The sequence below is a fragment of the Lutra lutra genome, chromosome 16 (genome assembly GCF_902655055.1).
Source record: "Lutra lutra chromosome 16, mLutLut1.2, whole genome shotgun sequence".
Lineage (NCBI taxonomy): Eukaryota > Metazoa > Chordata > Mammalia > Carnivora > Mustelidae > Lutra > Lutra lutra.
In genome coordinates, this window is record NC_062293.1 from 1045211 (window position 1) to 1060087 (window position 14877).

Consider the following 14877-nt stretch of genomic DNA (forward strand, 5'->3'; position numbering starts at 1 on the left):
GTGTCTCGGCCCTCATGGCTGTGGGAACTGCCAGCTTGGCTGTGGGTCAGAGGGAGGACTGGGTCCAGAGCTCCCCACCTCAGTCGAGGCTGTGCCCTGCTTTGTCCTGGAGCAGCAGGTGTGACTGCCTCCCCCAGCCCCACCCCTCCCTGGCCTAGTCACTCCTTCAACAGGCCAAGTCACTGCCCTGTGCCTAGTACTTTGAGGTGTTTTGGGGGGACACCAAGAAAGGAGGGACTGCAGGAGTTGCCCCTCTTATAAGGCAGAGCATGTCCTCAGGAAACCCCAGAACCAAGGCAGGGCAGGGGCGGGGGAGGGGGGGCTGTCCTAGGCCAGAGGCCCCCTCGGGTCCGGTGGTGGGCAGCCGCGGCGCTCAGGGCAGACATGGAGCTGCCTCCTGGAGGACACGGGGGAGCGCGGGGACTGGACGACAGCGGGAGGTGAGGGGGCTGCCCCCCGCCAGGGCAGACAGTGGCGGCGGAGTGGGGTCTGCAGACCGCGGGACCCGCCCCACCCGCCCCCACTCGGAGTTCAGCTGCGCTTCTCGTTTATTGGGGAGCCGATCGGCGCGCGGGGATGCAGGGAGGCGCTGGGGTGTCTGCGCTGCCGCCTGGCGGGGTCGGGGTCGGGTCCGGGTGGAGGCTCAGGCGCTGCGACAGTCGGCCGCGCGCAGCGACAGGAAGACGTCCGCCTGGCACTGGACGGTGGCGCGGCCGTCGGGGAACCGCGCGCAGCTCCGCAGTTTCGGGGACACGTCCTTGACACACGCGGCCTGGGGGCGGGAGGAGGCTGAGTGGCCACCCCGGGCCCGACCCCGCGCCCCCCGCGCCGCGACCCCGCGCACCACAGACCCCTCCTGACCTCCCACCCCCCACCCCCCATCCCAAGCCCCGCCGGCCGCACTCACGAGGCTCCGCAGGCGGGGGCGCGGCTCGGCGACGGCGCTCGCCCGGCCCGGGGGTCCCGCTCTCCCGGGGGGCTCGGAGCGGCGCGCGTGCGGGGACCTGCGGAAGCCGGACAGCAGCCCCGCCGCGCGGCCCACCGAGTAGGAGCCGGGCCCGGCCGCCGGCCTGTACCACGCGAGGCCCGGCGGCGCCAGCAGCAGGCACAGCGCCAGGGCGGCGGCCACCAGCGGCGCGGACCGGGCCATGGGGACGCGGGCGGCGGGCGGCGGGCGGGCTGCGCGGCTCAGAGCCTGGGCGGCAGCCGCCTTATATTGGCGGCGCGGGGCGCGGGGGCGGGACCCCCTCGGGCAGCAAGAAGCCGAGCCTCCCGCGCGGGGACTACTCCTGTGCGGGATCCCACGCCCCCACCCTGGGTCCTGCCGGGATGCGGCCTCGGTGCAAGCAGGGGGCATCGGGGGCGGCACTGAGCGGCCCCCAGGACCCCGAGGGCGCCCTAGCCCTCGCAGTTACCCCTTCCCCCAGAGGCCCTAGAGGCTGCAGAGAGACATCTGTGCCCAGGGGACACTTGCTCCTGCCCTCAAAGGAACTGATTGCAGGGCCGAGGCTTCTTGAGACATCAAAGTCTGGGTGGGCCTGGGGGCCACCTTCTGTGTCACACCCACGGGGGAAACTTATAATAGGGCCACTACTGGTGGGGTCCTTTAGGAAGAGGTGGGCAGCGCGGCCAGGCCTGACCTCTGGAAACCAGACCAAGGGACAGCTGACAGGAACCCAGAGACTTCTTCCACCCAGTTCTGCTGTCGGGGTGGGCGCTCTCAGAACACCTGTGTGCAACGGGTGATGAATCAGTCCGACTCGAGCCACAGCCAAACGGGAAAACAGCTGGCAGGAGGGCAAGCAGAGCGCCTCACTGGTTCAAGGGCGAAGACCAGGGAGCACAAGCGGGGCGGAGGTGGGGGGCAGTGAGGGGAAGCCAGGGGAGTGCAAAGGCAGGCGGTGTGAGCCTCTGCGGCCTGGGGGAGGGAGAGCAGGCTGAGGTGCCGGAGTTGCTGCAGGGTCCCGAGCTGGTTCCGGGGAGGAGACAGCTGGCTGCACGTGGACAGGACCTGGGGGGCAACTGCAGGGCCAGGCTGGAGGCAGGAAATGCGGAAGAGTCTGAACGGCGGGGGGGGGGGGGGGAGGCAGCCCACAGGAGGGTCTGCAACCTTGGGCAAGTGGACAGTGCATCTGTAAATGAGGGCAGCCACCCCCAAGGGCAAGGCCGGAAAGTGTTCCAGGCTGCACTCAGCGTCTGATGCCCCAGGCAGTCATGGGTCACAGCAGAAACCCCCCCACCCCGGGCAGGGGAGGTGGGCTGGGGGCAGGCTGGGGTGAGGTCTGGAAACTCAGGGACAGTGGAGGCCTACCATGCTGCCTGGACCGCCCTCTGCAGGGGGGCAGCCCACTCCTACAGGGCAGTGAGCTCCGCCCAGGGATTCCTTGGATCCTGACACATTGTAGACGCAAAGTCTCAAGAATACACAGTAGCCGCCCCCACACCTGTTTGTCTGCGGGGCTGCTGGGAGCTCCCTGGAGGCTGAGCCCCGGCCCTAGGGTGGGGGGCGGGGCACCAGGCGCAGGGGCCAGAGGCCTTGGGCCAGTGGGCTTGCTCAGGCACCTCTTCTTCCCCTAAACATCCTGGACACGATGTGTCTTCCTTTGGGTGTGTCCTCCCCAGGTCGGATCCCGAGCTCAGGGGCCCAGGCAGCTGGGTTTCTGGACACAGGGCATGTGACCTCCAGCCTGGCGAAGTCCCCTGGGCTTCCTTCCCTCTGGGTACAACTTGCATGCAGGCAGGAAATAGGCTGCCCCAGAGGTGACCAAGCAGAAGGCCAGCCCCTGGAGGACACTACCTGGTCTTGCCCCCAGGGACTGAGGACAAGCAGCATCGGAGCACTCAGCAGCTGGCCACCCACAAGGCAGTGACCCCCAGGGGCTGTTCCCTGAGAACGGACCGGAAGGAGCCAGTGCCGAGTGACTCCTTGCAGCTCATGGGGACATGCGGCCTGCAGCAGTCTGTCCAGAAGCAGCCAAGACTTCCAGGGCTGGGACCATGGCCCCCAGGAGCCACCCCCAACCTGGAGCTGTGGACTGACAGAGGTGCCCAAAGGACTCTCCCGTGGGCTGTCCTCCAAGTAGAGGACCTCAGATACCTGGGACACAGATGTCCTTAACATGGCCTACACTGGGTATGTCACCGCTCAGACGCTCTAGCTGGCCTCCCGCCAGAATAAGGGAGGAGGGATTGAGAGACCACCAGCACCTGCTCAGGGATGGCCTGTCAGTGAAAGGCACTACAGGCAGCAGCCGCCAGCTGTGCCAAGTCAGAGTCCCACAGACTGGTCTGCGAGGTGGTCCCCAGCTTTGAGCAGGTGAGAGGCCAGATGACAGGCCACAGGCCTCTGAGCCACTGGTGTTCCATTTCCCGTTGGTACACATGCACGCCCCAGGGCCTCTGCACCCCCGGGGCCTTTCAAGCCCCCAGAGCCAGCCACTCTCGCCCCTGGCTCTTCTGGCTGATCCTGCGCTCCCGCTCCTCCTGGGGATGTGACTCAGAGCCTTGGCGGCGTCACATCGAGATGTTTACTCATGAGTTTTCCTATCAGCGCACTGCGAGGCAGCGTCAGGACCAAGAAAACGGGCAACAGAGGCCTCCAGCAAGGTTCAGGTAATTTAATGAGTTTTGCTTATTGGATAAAAGTGTCACCATTTGAAGGAAAACAAACGCGGCTCCAGTTGAGTCGGGTCGGGCGTGTCGCGGCCCGGAGGGGGCTGTTGCCAGAGAAGCGCGCAGCCGGCCAGCCCCGGGCAGGGACAGGGGGGTCACTCCTTGAACTTCCACTCCTGGCGGCACATGGGGCAGTGCTGCTGCACCTGCTGCGCGTTCAGCCACTTGAGGATGCAGTGCATGTGGAAACAGTGTGAGCACTGGCCCCACACCAAGGGGCAGTCGTCGCCCGGCACCTTGCCTGCGGGAGGGGGCAAGAGCACCAGGCCAGTCACACAGGGCAGCCCACGTGCCGGGCAGAGACGGGGCGCGGGACCCCTGGGTGTCCGGCACCTGCCCAGCCCCAGCAGCCCAAGGGCGCCTGTGTGCAGGGCCTCTCACACCTCATGTTTCAGAAAAGACAGAAATCAGGAGTGTGAGCACAGTGTGTGGTGTGCGCACACACACGCACGCACGCACGCACATGCACACAAGGCCCACAAGCGCAGCCCTCACTCTGTCCTCCCCTGCGAGGGGGTGCTCAGCTGCAGCGGGGCGCAGGCCGAGCCCATAGTCCCCACCTCCAGGTTCCGGGCCCATCTACAGGCACACCACAGCTCTGCCACTTCACCTGGAACACCAAGGTCATAGCCTGAATCTATCTAGGGACACCCCCAGCACCACCGCCACCACTAAAGAGCCACCCCTCTGAACAGGGAACTATTCCTTCCGACCAGGCGTAGGAGAGCTGGGGCCTTGGGAGGTTCCTCTCTAGATGGCAGGGACCCAGAATGCTTCAAGGGAGGGCTGCTGACGGCCCCACCTGCCAGCAGCCGGGAGTGAGCAAGCGGCTACCCTCCACCTCTTTGTCAGGCCACATGCTGCTGGCACTCCACTCCACATGCGTGGAAATGCCACCTCCATGGAGGGGTACAGGGGGACAGCCACACTGCTGTGATCAGAAGAAAAAGGGATTTCTGATTTCCTTTGATTTCTGAGAAGCAAGAAAATCCCATCAAACAGCTGGTGCCACCAGAGCACAACGGGCCCCCTCAGGCTGTGTGTCAGGGTCCCCGTGGGCACTGAGGCGCTGTGGCTTGCTACCTCTACCCTTCCTGGGGTGCCATCCCCCCCATCGCTGCGCTGGGGGTCCTCTACACCTTTGGAACACTAGCTGGATCAGATGTCACTGATGCACAATCACAAGGGACAAGACAGACAAGCCAAGGCTGGGACAAACGAACAGCCTGTCCCTGCGGCAGCTCTATGTCAACACACGTCCTAGACCAAGTTGGGAGCTCCTAGCAGAACAGAGTCTGCCTCTGGATTTCTGTGACCACCATCCCTCCTCGACACCAAACACAGGACGCTCGATCCCACAAAATAATACCACAGCCAACACAGTGGTCCCACTTGGCCCATCCCTCACCAACAGAGGAGCTGGGAACCTGGCGGTGCTCTCGGCCACCCTCGCCGCACTCGGCCACCCCGTCACCCCTCTTCTGGACAAGAGGCCTGGGCACATGGTGCATTGAGGCGCCTGCCACTTCCGGAGGGCAGGAGCCCAGTCCCGTGGTTCAGACGGGCACCAGGTCAGCAGCAAATGTGGACTCTTCAGTGTCCTTCCATGTCTACGGAGCAAGCACAGCTCCCTGACCCCAAGGAGCCCCTGCCCCACATGCCTGCACCCCACGAAGTCAGGACAGCCACCGCTGTACCTTTTTCTCCACTTGTTTGGGCCGGTTTTTCAATCTTCTAAAAAAATCCTTTTTATAACAAAACATCATTGCCTTCCTGAGACTTTGATGACATAACGACTAGAAAATTATACGCTGGGGCAAATACAGAATTACTGTACTCACTCTGCTCCCCCACCCGTCAGGGGGTGGCAGGGGGGAGGACCCTGTGCCAGGAGTGCCCACTCGGTGTGATGGCTGAGATGACTCCCCCCACCCCCAGGGCCTTCCTGGGTCCAGGAGAACACAGCTTGGAAACAGAGTCCCCTGCAAAGGCAGGATAGTCCGGCAGGGGATGCCCTCGGGGCCCGCTGATGGGGGAGTACCCAGGCCACACGGCCATTGGCCATCGGCCATCAGAGGCAGGAGCCACTTCCAGTAATGTCACCAGCAGACGGCCTGCCTGAGGCATGAGGAGCACAGAACAGTGATGGTGACTCACCCAAGTGCTTGCTCCGGTCTGGACGGAAATCCTTCGTCATGAAAACATGTCTCAAGAAGACTTTTACTCCCAAAGCCCTCTGGGGCTGGGGGCAGGTTTATCACAGCGCCCGTCACCCCGGGTTTCTCACAAGCGCACAGCTGTAGCAAGAGAAACCCAGCATCCCTTCATCTGCACAGGCAGCACCTAGGCTTGGCAAACACTTTGTACGTGACGACTGGCTCTCAAACTTGACCTCGGTCTGAAGATCATGCCCTAAATCCCCGTCCACAAAACCAGAGCCCACCGGCAAACGCAGACGCCAGCCACAGGCCCTGCCGCCACAGCAGCAGCTGGGCTCCGCACCCCTGCGTCTCTGCTGGCCGCTCACTCTCCCACAACCAGTCGAGGGCGGTACCCTCCAGGACTTCCTTCCAGAAGACTCAAGTCTGTTGCTCAGGAAGCTGCATGTATGTGCCCCCCAGACTCCCGCGGCCTTTGCTGTGCCCCTAGCGACGCATTTAAGAGTGATCTGAAGTAGATTCACTACGACCGCATCTTGAGCATCATGGTGAAGCAAACCTCATCAACCAGAACCAGCCAGTGATCTCCTCAGCTCGCATCCCACCCCTCTGAGTCAATCTGGACAGATTAAGTCCTGGGAGAGGAGATTTCCTTTCAGCCAAACCAAATGTAAAGATTAAAGAACATGCACTCGGCGCCTGGCTGGCTGGCTCAGTGGGGTTAAGCGTCTGCCTCCGGCTCAGGTCATTGTCTCCAGGTCCCGGGAGCAGGCCCCACATCAGGCTCCCCGCTCCTCAGAGAGTCTGCTTTTCCCGCTCCCTCAGCTGCTGCCCCCGCTTGCTGTCACTGTCGAGTAAATAAATAAATAGTAAACCTTAAAAGATGAAGTAGTATTTGCAGGGGCGCCTGGGTGGCTCAGAGGGTTGAGCCTCGGCCTTCGGCTCAGGTCATGATCTCAGGGTCCTGGGATGGAGCCCCACGTCGGGCTCTCTGCTCAGCGGGGAGCCTGCTTCCCCCGCCCCACTGCCTGCCTCTCTGCCTGCTTGTGATCTCTGTCAAATAAATGAATAAAACCTTAAAAAAAGAAATCCAATGACCTGAATTTCACTGTAAGAAGTAAAGCACTATTATTATTCTGGCCACTCACCTGACCCCACACAAAAGGCCTGGTCATTCATGGGACAGGGACTCTTTAGTACTCCAATGTCCTGTTTTCCTCTTGGGACTGCCCTTGGCCCCTAAGGGTCAACTTGCTTCTGTTTAAGTTCACTTGGGTTTGGCTAAAACCAAAATGCACTGGTGCAAAAACTGGTTTTTGACTTAAAAGTATATTCAAAGCGTTTCTACTTCACAGAACGTAACGGGAACAAAAATGAATCCAAAACCAGCACAAAAAAGAAATCTGATAAAACCTGGTCGGGGGCACTCTGTGAGACAAGACAACTTCGCTAAAGGTCAGACGCCTTGAAAAAGCTGAGTGGGGGTGGAAGGGCCTGTTCTGTGTTAACACTGAACACCCAGGGCAGAGCAGAGCAACCGTGGATCCTGCTTACACCACGCAGTGAAGGGACACCTGCGGACACCTGGGCAAGTCCGAGCAAGGACTAGGAATGGGGGAGACCCTAAGGACTCATCATCACGTCCTGTCTGATGTGATGGGACAGCCTGTAAAAAGCGTCAGTTCCTTTTAGAGACTTGGCGGACGCGGCAGCAGGCATCCGAGTTACGGTCGCGGAACCACGGAGCAGAGGCGGAAAGGTCCCTTTCCCACCGTGATCCGGTGTGCTGGGCAAGCGAGCGGTGCCCCTACAACATTCCGGGTTCTGGTCGCTCGAGAATCTCCAAACACAGAGTTCTAACATGTCTTTCTCCCCCTCAGACTTCACGGGGAGTCTTACCACAGTACGTGGTGACACCACTTTTCTTACAAAACTTCTGATGGGGCCCAAACCACCTGGCTCTCCTCTGTCAACTTTCCTTGAGGAAAGGGACACCAAAACCCAGCCACTTCGTGCGGGTATTTCTGGCGAGAGGTCATGGCCAGGCCAGCAGGCAAAGCTCAAGAGGGAGGGAATTCAGGGGACACTCACAGTCCGGGCAGCAGCCATTAAAGGCCATCCGGCAGATGCCACAGTTCTCGTCGTTGGCCACCCAGAGCCAAGTGGCCACGCCGTTCCAGCACTTAATCTTCACCTTCATGGCCGCGGAGCCTAGAGGCAGAGGGAAAGAGATCACCCGGCACCTCAGTCTGCACAACTACAGCATCTAGGTACCAAAGGGGCGCTCCTCTGAGCCCGAGGGTCACCCATCCCCACGGTCAGCACGGGGCTGGAACGGCGGCCAGAGCTCTGAGAAACCCAGACCGACCAGCACAAATTCGTCCGCGAGGGCGGCGGGGGCAGGGCCCGGGCGCCCCTGGGAGGGCGAGCGAGGCTCCCCACACCCGCAGGGTTCTCTACACGGACGGCAGGGTCTGCGCGGCGTCCACGAAGCGCAGCGCGGGCTCCCACCAGTGCCTGCAGAGATGGACCGCACGGTGCTTTCTGGAGGGGTGCGGCCGGGTCAGGGGGCACAGGGAGACCCCGACCCACCTGACCACCTGGGGGGACCCACTCAGCCCGCTCGGCCTGCGGCCCTGGTCAGCAAGGACTTTGGTCGGGGAGCCGCCGCCGCCACACAAGAGCGCGGAAGACGGGGATGCACGGCGGGACCAGGCGCGGGGAGAGGGTGAAGTGCGAGGAAGGAGGGTCGCGGAAGGCGCGGGAGCGCGGGGAGACGCTGCGGGGCGGGGCGCGCACCGTGTCGGGGGAGGGTGGGGCGCGGAGGGAGAAGTGCGGGTTCAAGGCACGGGCGGGAAAAGGCGGGGGAGGGGCGGCGCGCCAGTCCCGCCCCAACGGCCGCGCTCCGCCCCGCGCTCTCCCACCTCCGCCGGCCTGACCGCGCGCTGCCCCCCCCCGCCTTCCGTTGGCAGCGCCCGCGCGGGAAGGTATAAAAACGACCGCGGCCACTGCCCGGCACCTTCCAGAGCGCCCGCCGAACTCGCTCCCTAGCGCGCACGCGCCGCCCCGCCCCCGCCGTGCACTCACAGCCAATCTCCGACCTCTCCAAGGCCTCGGCACCGGAAGACACCGCGCGGCCCCGGAAGTGACGCACCGGCGTGCTGACGCGCGGGCTCGAGCCAAGGCCGATTCCGCGCCCGCCATGGCCGACAAAATGGACATGTCTTTGGACGACATCATTAAGCTGAACCGGAGCCAGCGAGGTGGCCGCGGCGGAGGCCGGGGCCGCGGCAGGGCCGGCTCCCAGGGCGGCCGTGGCGGCGGGGCGCAGGCCGCCGCGCGAGTGAACCGAGGCGGCGGGCCCATCCGGAACCGGCCGGCCATCGCCCGCGGCGCGGCAGGCGGCGGCGGCAGGAACCGGCCGGCGCCCTACAGCAGGGTGAGTGCGGCGGCGGCGGCCCGCGGCGGGGAGCGGGCCGGCCGGGCGGCGCGCGGCGGGGAGCACGGCAGGCCGCGTCGGGCCGGTGGGCGCGGGCGCCGGCGGGGCGCGGAGGTCGCGCGGACCCGGGCCTGGGAGGCGGAGACCCTCCGGCCTTTGTCTCGGCTGGGCTCCGGGCCTCGTGGCGGCGGCGGCCAAGCGGACGCTGGGCGCGGCCGCGCGGGCGGCGGGAAGTTGGTCCAAGGGGGCCGCGGAGCCGCGGGAGCGTGGGGTCCCTCCGGGTCGGCGGCGGCGTGGGCGGGAAGGGGCGAGCTGCGGGTCTCCGCGCAGACTGTGCGCCGCCCTGCCCGGGAGGGCGAGAGCCCCGGAGAGACGCTCACGGTCGGTGTCTGTTCTTGCGTCTCCCCTCCAGCCGAAACAGCTTCCGGACAAGTGGCAGCATGACCTGTTCGACAGCGGCTTCGGGGGCGGCGCAGGCGTCGAGACTGGGGGGAAACTGCTGGTGTCCAACCTGGATTTCGGAGTGTCCGACGCTGACATTCAGGTGAGGGGCGGGAGTGTCGCGGTGAGCAGTTGCCCTCGCCGAATTGGTCCTGTTTGGGATGTGCCCGGCTGGGGACAGTGAGCCCTCTGGGGCCGCAGGGCTAGCCCCGGCCCCTCTAAGGGGTGCAGGAGTGCGGAGCAGAGGCTGGGCCGCAGGTGCCAGTCCCGCAGGCAGCTCAGCGTGTGGGGAGGCCCGCCCCAGCTGAACGTGGGGAGCGGCTGCTCTGCGGATGCGCCTGCGCACGAAGACGCTCTGCCGGAGCGGTCAGTTCCCAGCGGGGAAGACCAGCCTAGTGGGCGCCTTCCCTGGGTCGCGGCCGCACCTAGGGCGTCCGTTTTGTTTATTTCCTCCTGGTTGTAATGTCGTCGGGAGGAGAAGGATCTTCTTCTGTGGAAGTCAGTGTGCAGAGCGCAGGAGGGGGCTCGCTGTGCCTCGAACCCCGGCTCGGGTCTTACGGGACTTGGGCCTCGTTCTTCCCCTGGTCTTTTCAGTGGCATGATTTTCAGACTCAGCTTTGCTTGAAGCTGCTTTTTCTTTTTGTTTTCTTTTTTTGTTGTTTTGTTTTGTTTTCTGTTTTTTGGGGATTTTTTATTTTTGTTGAGTTTTTTGTTTGAATTTCAAAGGCATGTAGATTTTAAAGGCATATTTACTTGTTTTCTGATTAAGTAAAGACATCTTGGGGATCAGTCCCAGAGATGGCTGGGTCAGGGTGCTGGGCCTTCCTGGGTTCAGTTTCCCCGAGCCCAGCTGTTTGACTACCGTGGGAGGACAGAGCAAGGCCGGTGAGCACTCACGGTGTCTCAACACTTTTTTTAAGGTGGTTTCTGGCATCCACTGGAAACCGCTTTTGGTGAACTCCACTTCCCGCTGTGTGCCTGCGGCCGGAGTAGCCCCACACTCTGGGTTCCCTCTCCAACTCCCAGCCTGCCTGAGGTCAGGGCAGTTTCCATGGCAACGCTTGACTTCAGCCTTTGCGGCAGGCTTGAGTAGGAGGAGAGGGAAAGGTGAGCCAGAATCTGCCCTGGGGGAGGGGCTGGGTCAGGGCTCCCGAATCAACGGGCCCTGTGAGCTGGTCCACATGTCCACATGTCGGATAGCATCCCTTGCTCTGTGATCTTGGCCTTTGCTGTTTCTTGGCACAGTCCTTGGGTGTGTTGTCAGTTTTCCTCTGTTGAAGAAGATAGGGACTTAATCTTGTTCCCTTCACTGGTGGGCTCTGTGGTCCTTTACCTGCATCCTGGGACAGATGTAAGGTCCCCGCGCTGGCAGGAGCCCTCAGGCCCAGCTGCTCCGGGAAGTTGCTGTCCCATCTGCCCCTCCCTTCCCCTACCACTGCCCTGCCCCCCCTACGTGTCTGCCGCCCAGGGAAACGACCCCAGAGCAGCTCACATGCCCGGGGAGTGCCCTGGGCCACCCGAAGGGAAGCCACTTGGCTGACAGCTGCTCTTCCCGGCCTCCAGGAGCTCTTCGCTGAATTCGGGACCCTGAAGAAGGCGGCTGTGCACTATGACCGCTCCGGGCGCAGTTTAGGAACCGCCGACGTGCACTTTGAACGGAAGGCAGACGCCCTGAAAGCTATGAAGCAATACAACGGGGTCCCCCTGGATGGTGCGTCTGCGGTTGGACCCAGGATGATGGCAGGGCTGCGTCTCGTTTGTGCGGTCTGGGGCTGGCAGCTGTCCGTGCAGGAGTATGCCTTCCCCTGTGGCCGAGGACACTTTGCATTCGCCCCTTTGTCTCTCTCTTCCATTCTGCCACCTCTCATGCTGCCCCACACATCGGGACCAACCTCTTGTGAACCCCCATCCAGCGAGCTACATCCCTCCCCTCCTTCAGCTCCTTCCGGAAGACTCACTTCTGTGAAGCCTTCTCAGAACCGCCATAGTACAGCTCCGAGTGCGGGGCTGTAGTCGTAAAGACAAAGGTACCGGTTCTTCTTCCGTCAGGCCACCCACACCTTTCCACCCACGAGCGCCCCGGACACCTGACCAGACACCCACGTCACCTGGACTGAGAAGGAGCGAGGAGGCGGTCCTTGGCGGGGTTGTCCCTGGCAGCCCCTCGTTCTCCCGCCAGTATCGCTCGGCCTCTCCCCTTGTCGGGAGCACCGGGACACACACAGCCCCTTGCCGGTGCTTGCATGGGGACCAGGCCGTGGCGCCCGTCGGCGCATCTCAGGGCCCTCTAACCGGGGCGCCTCTTGTATTCTCTGCCGCAGGCCGCCCCATGAACATCCAGCTCGTCACGTCACAGATCGACACGCAGCGGAGACCCGCACAGAGGTGAGCGCCGGGGCCGGGGCGCTGTGTGGGCCCGCAGGCCTTTCTGCGTCCGGAGAGTGATTCCCTCTTCCTCGCTAGTGTGAACAGAGGCGGGATGACCAGAAACCGCGGCTCTGGGGGTTTTGGTGGCGGCGGCGGCACCCGAAGAGGCACCCGTGGAGGAAGCCGGGGCAGGGGCAGAGGCACGGGCCGGAATTCAAAGCAGCAGCTTTCTGCAGAGGAGCTGGACGCCCAGCTGGACGCTTATAACGCGAGGGTAAGTCCCGGGCCGGGGGAGGGGCAGGGGGCACGGGGCGGCTGCTGAGCGAGCACTTGCTGTGTTTCAGATGGACACCAGCTAAAGCGCGGCAGATCCTGGCGTGGAGCAGGACCCAGACGTCTCCTCCGTGCCCCTGGCTGGGAGGGGGCGGTGGACTGGGGCTGTGCGGCCAATGATGGATTTGTTTCTTTTATGTTTTAAAATAGGATTTAAAAACTCATGTAAAGGTTTGTTTTGTTTTGTTTTTTTTTTCTTTCCTTTTTTTGTTTTGTTTTGTTTTGGGTTTTTCTGGGGTTTTTTTGTTTTTGTTTTTTAAATCTGAAACAGCTGTGTTTTGTACTGAGTTATTTTTGGGATAAATGTTACCGGTTGGCGTTGTGGGAAGGTGGTGTTTTCACCTTTGCCATAATAAAACAGAGATGTGTGTGGAACTGGAGCCATGTGACTCGTCCCCGTTGCAGTCCTTCCTTGGGCCTGACTGAGCGCACAGGGAGCGGTCCCGTCAGGCCCCGGGAGTCAGTGCTCCGGGAGGGTGACTGCTGCTGCCCGTCTCTGCTCTGCCGTCCTAGCTCCGTCCTCTCCCATCCTCTCCCATCAGGTGGGCGGGAGGACATGGGAACGGCCACCACCACTGCCTGCAGTGTGACGTGAGGAGGCCCCAGGGATGCCGTGTTGTTGCCAGACTTCACATGACCAGGCCAGGCTGTCCCTCTCCTCCTGGAGTTCTGCTTGTCAGAAGCATGGATCAGCAGTTCTGACTTTGCACCATAACCCTTTCCTGTTTTTCTCTCACCTCAAAGCAGGAGCAAGCCAGAAAGTGCGCCCTTAATTGTGTTCTGGGTGAAACGCTAGGGGGGCTGTGGCAGAGGCGAGTTTGACGCACACAGATCTGGAAGGGAGGGCCGGCAGGTGCCCCACCTGCACCCCTCTGGGACAGAAGAGAGCAGGCCGGCGCTGTCACTTGGCCACTTGCCTCTGCTCCCGTGCCCGGCCATGCTGCTCGGAAGAGGCTGAGATCCCCGTCCTGGGAGGCTGGGTAGGGAGACCACACTGCGGTCCTCAGGGTTTCCCGCCCTCTCTGGAGGCGGTGCCCAGGGCGCAGTTGTGCCTGGAAGCCAGTGAGACCTAAGGGCCCCCGCTCTGTGGCCCCCGAGCACAGTTCCGGGTGCAGTAGGCGCTTGGAGGGCAGTGGCCTCCACGGAGAGGAGAGGCCCGGGGAGGCAGGGGGCTGCGGAGCACAGAGCTGCGTGGCTGGGAGGGATGGTGTGGCAGTGTAAGGACCGGCCAAGGTGCGCCCTGTAGCTCAGTCAGCTCCGGGGTCGGCTTGCACGTTGGCCGTGGTGCCTTGAACTGCCAGTCCTGGCGCTGTTGCTACGGAGGCAGCAGCTGCCACTTGAACGGCCTGCCCATACCAGGAACTGGACGGAAAGGTGACTGGCACAACCCGGCTCAGCCGTGGAGGAGCCCAGTGTCATAGGGAGGGATTGGCACGTGCCTGACCTTGGCTGCTGTGGCCACGAGGGCGGGATGGGATCAAGGTCACGTGACCCAGGCACAGCAGGGCCCTGGGAGGTGGTGTCCGCAGAGCAGCCATGTGCTGGGTAGGGAGACGGCTGTCAGGCTGTCGGAGAGGTGGCGGGCTGCTTGAGCACACCTGCTGGAGGGGGAAAGTGGCCTGGGCCAGAGGCCACAGGTGCTGCTGCTGCTGGCCGCTGGGATGGGGAGGCAGGGGGGTGGTAGCTCAGAGGCACTGGAGCCGTGGCTGAAGGTGCTATGTGTGGAGAGAAAGGCACAAGAGGAAAGTAGGGGAAGGGGCGGCGCTCAGGGTGGGATCTAGGAGGCCGGAGAGACGCCAACCGGCATCCCACGGGTGTTGGGAGCTGGACGTTGCCAGTTTAGCAGCTGGTGACAGGCAGACACTAGCAAAGCAGTGGCCAGTGGTGTGACCCAGGAAGGTGACAGGAGAAACTGGAGGCAGTGACATTGCAGGAGCTGGGGAGAGAGTGGGGTGGGGAGGGGTGACTGAATAAGAATACCCTGAAATTTGGCAAGTCCGAGGGGGTGGGTGCTGTGTGCGTCCGCACAGGCTGGGAGCAGCCTTGATTGCTTTGAGCCTTGACTTCTTCATTTGTGGGACAGAAAACCTCATCTTACTTTTTTTTAAGATTTTATTTATTTGACAGATAGCAGGAGAAGGAACACAAGCAGGGGTAGTGGAAGAGGGAGAAGCAGACTCCCCGCTGATCAGGGAGCCCAGCGCGGGGCTCCATCCCAGGACCCTGGGAGCATGACGTGAGCCGAAGGCAGATGCCCAACCAGTAAGCCACCCAGGCACCCCAGGAAACCTCGTTTTACTTCCAAGATTTGGAGGAGCCTGTAACTGTCTATACAGGGATGCTCCTGAGAGGGAAAGGGGGGTGCTGTGTGCAGAGACGGCACCCGTGATCCAAGGCAAGCTGGGGAATTGGTCACCGAAAGGATAGTGCCAGGTGCACGGCCAGCACTCTTTATCCCCCAAAATA

At 62.6% G+C, this 14877-nt stretch overlaps 3 protein-coding genes across 13 annotated transcripts; 1 reads left to right on the forward strand and 2 right to left on the reverse strand.

Moving 5' to 3' along the window:
- Positions 1–221: 221 nt before the first annotated feature.
- NPB (neuropeptide B) lies at positions 222–1304 on the reverse strand. Its single transcript, XM_047709239.1, has 2 exons — positions 908–1304; positions 222–772 (listed from the first exon to the last, which is right to left on the reverse strand). The coding sequence occupies exons 1-2, from the start codon at positions 1148–1150 to the stop codon at positions 644–646; spliced, it is 372 nt and encodes a 123-aa protein (XP_047565195.1). The 5' UTR covers positions 1151–1304; the 3' UTR covers positions 222–643.
- Positions 1305–3602: 2298 nt separating this feature from the next.
- ANAPC11 (anaphase promoting complex subunit 11) lies at positions 3603–8909 on the reverse strand. Of its 11 annotated transcripts, XM_047708698.1 has the most exons (5): positions 8756–8889; positions 8200–8348; positions 7923–8042; positions 6980–7069; positions 3603–3913 (listed from the first exon to the last, which is right to left on the reverse strand). In XM_047708698.1, the coding sequence occupies exons 3-5, from the start codon at positions 8029–8031 to the stop codon at positions 3768–3770; spliced, it is 345 nt and encodes a 114-aa protein (XP_047564654.1). In that variant the 5' UTR covers positions 8032–8042; positions 8200–8348; positions 8756–8889; the 3' UTR covers positions 3603–3767. The 11 variants fall into 11 exon arrangements, with proteins under 11 accessions (XP_047564654.1, XP_047564650.1, XP_047564655.1 ...); XM_047708694.1 differs by lacking the exon at positions 8200–8348 and having other exon boundaries at positions 8756–8909; XM_047708699.1 differs by lacking the exon at positions 8200–8348 and having other exon boundaries at positions 8851–8894.
- A 52-nt stretch (positions 8910–8961) lies between these two features.
- On the forward strand, positions 8962–12791 carry ALYREF (Aly/REF export factor). Its single transcript, XM_047708712.1, has 6 exons — positions 8962–9270; positions 9683–9814; positions 11275–11422; positions 12033–12096; positions 12175–12352; positions 12423–12791. Exons 1-6 carry the CDS (start codon positions 9034–9036, stop codon positions 12435–12437), a joined length of 774 nt encoding a protein of 257 aa, XP_047564668.1. The 5' UTR covers positions 8962–9033; the 3' UTR covers positions 12438–12791.
- The last annotated feature ends 2086 nt before the right edge of the window (positions 12792–14877 follow it).

Coding starts and splice junctions, on each gene's coding strand:
- NPB (XM_047709239.1), bottom strand. CDS start 1,150: ATGGCCCGGTCCGCGCCGCTGGTGGCCGCCGCCCTGGCGCTGTGCCTG. Junction 773..907: donor GCCCCCGCCTGCGGAGCCTC/GTGAGTGCGGCC, acceptor TCCCGCCCCCAG/GCCGCGTGTGTCAAGGACGT.
- ANAPC11 (XM_047708694.1), bottom strand. CDS start 8,031: ATGAAGGTGAAGATTAAGTGCTGGAACGGCGTGGCCACTTGGCTCTGG. Junction 7,070..7,922: donor TAATGGCTGCTGCCCGGACT/GTGAGTGTCCCC, acceptor TTGACCCTTAGG/GGCCAAGGGCAGTCCCAAGA. Junction 3,914..6,979: donor GGCCTTTTGTGTGGGGTCAG/GTGAGTGGCCAG, acceptor CCCCTCCCGCAG/GCAAGGTGCCGGGCGACGAC.
- ALYREF (XM_047708712.1), top strand. CDS start 9,034: ATGGCCGACAAAATGGACATGTCTTTGGACGACATCATTAAGCTGAAC. Junction 9,815..11,274: donor TGTCCGACGCTGACATTCAG/GTGAGGGGCGGG, acceptor CCCGGCCTCCAG/GAGCTCTTCGCTGAATTCGG. Junction 11,423..12,032: donor CAACGGGGTCCCCCTGGATG/GTGCGTCTGCGG, acceptor TCTCTGCCGCAG/GCCGCCCCATGAACATCCAG.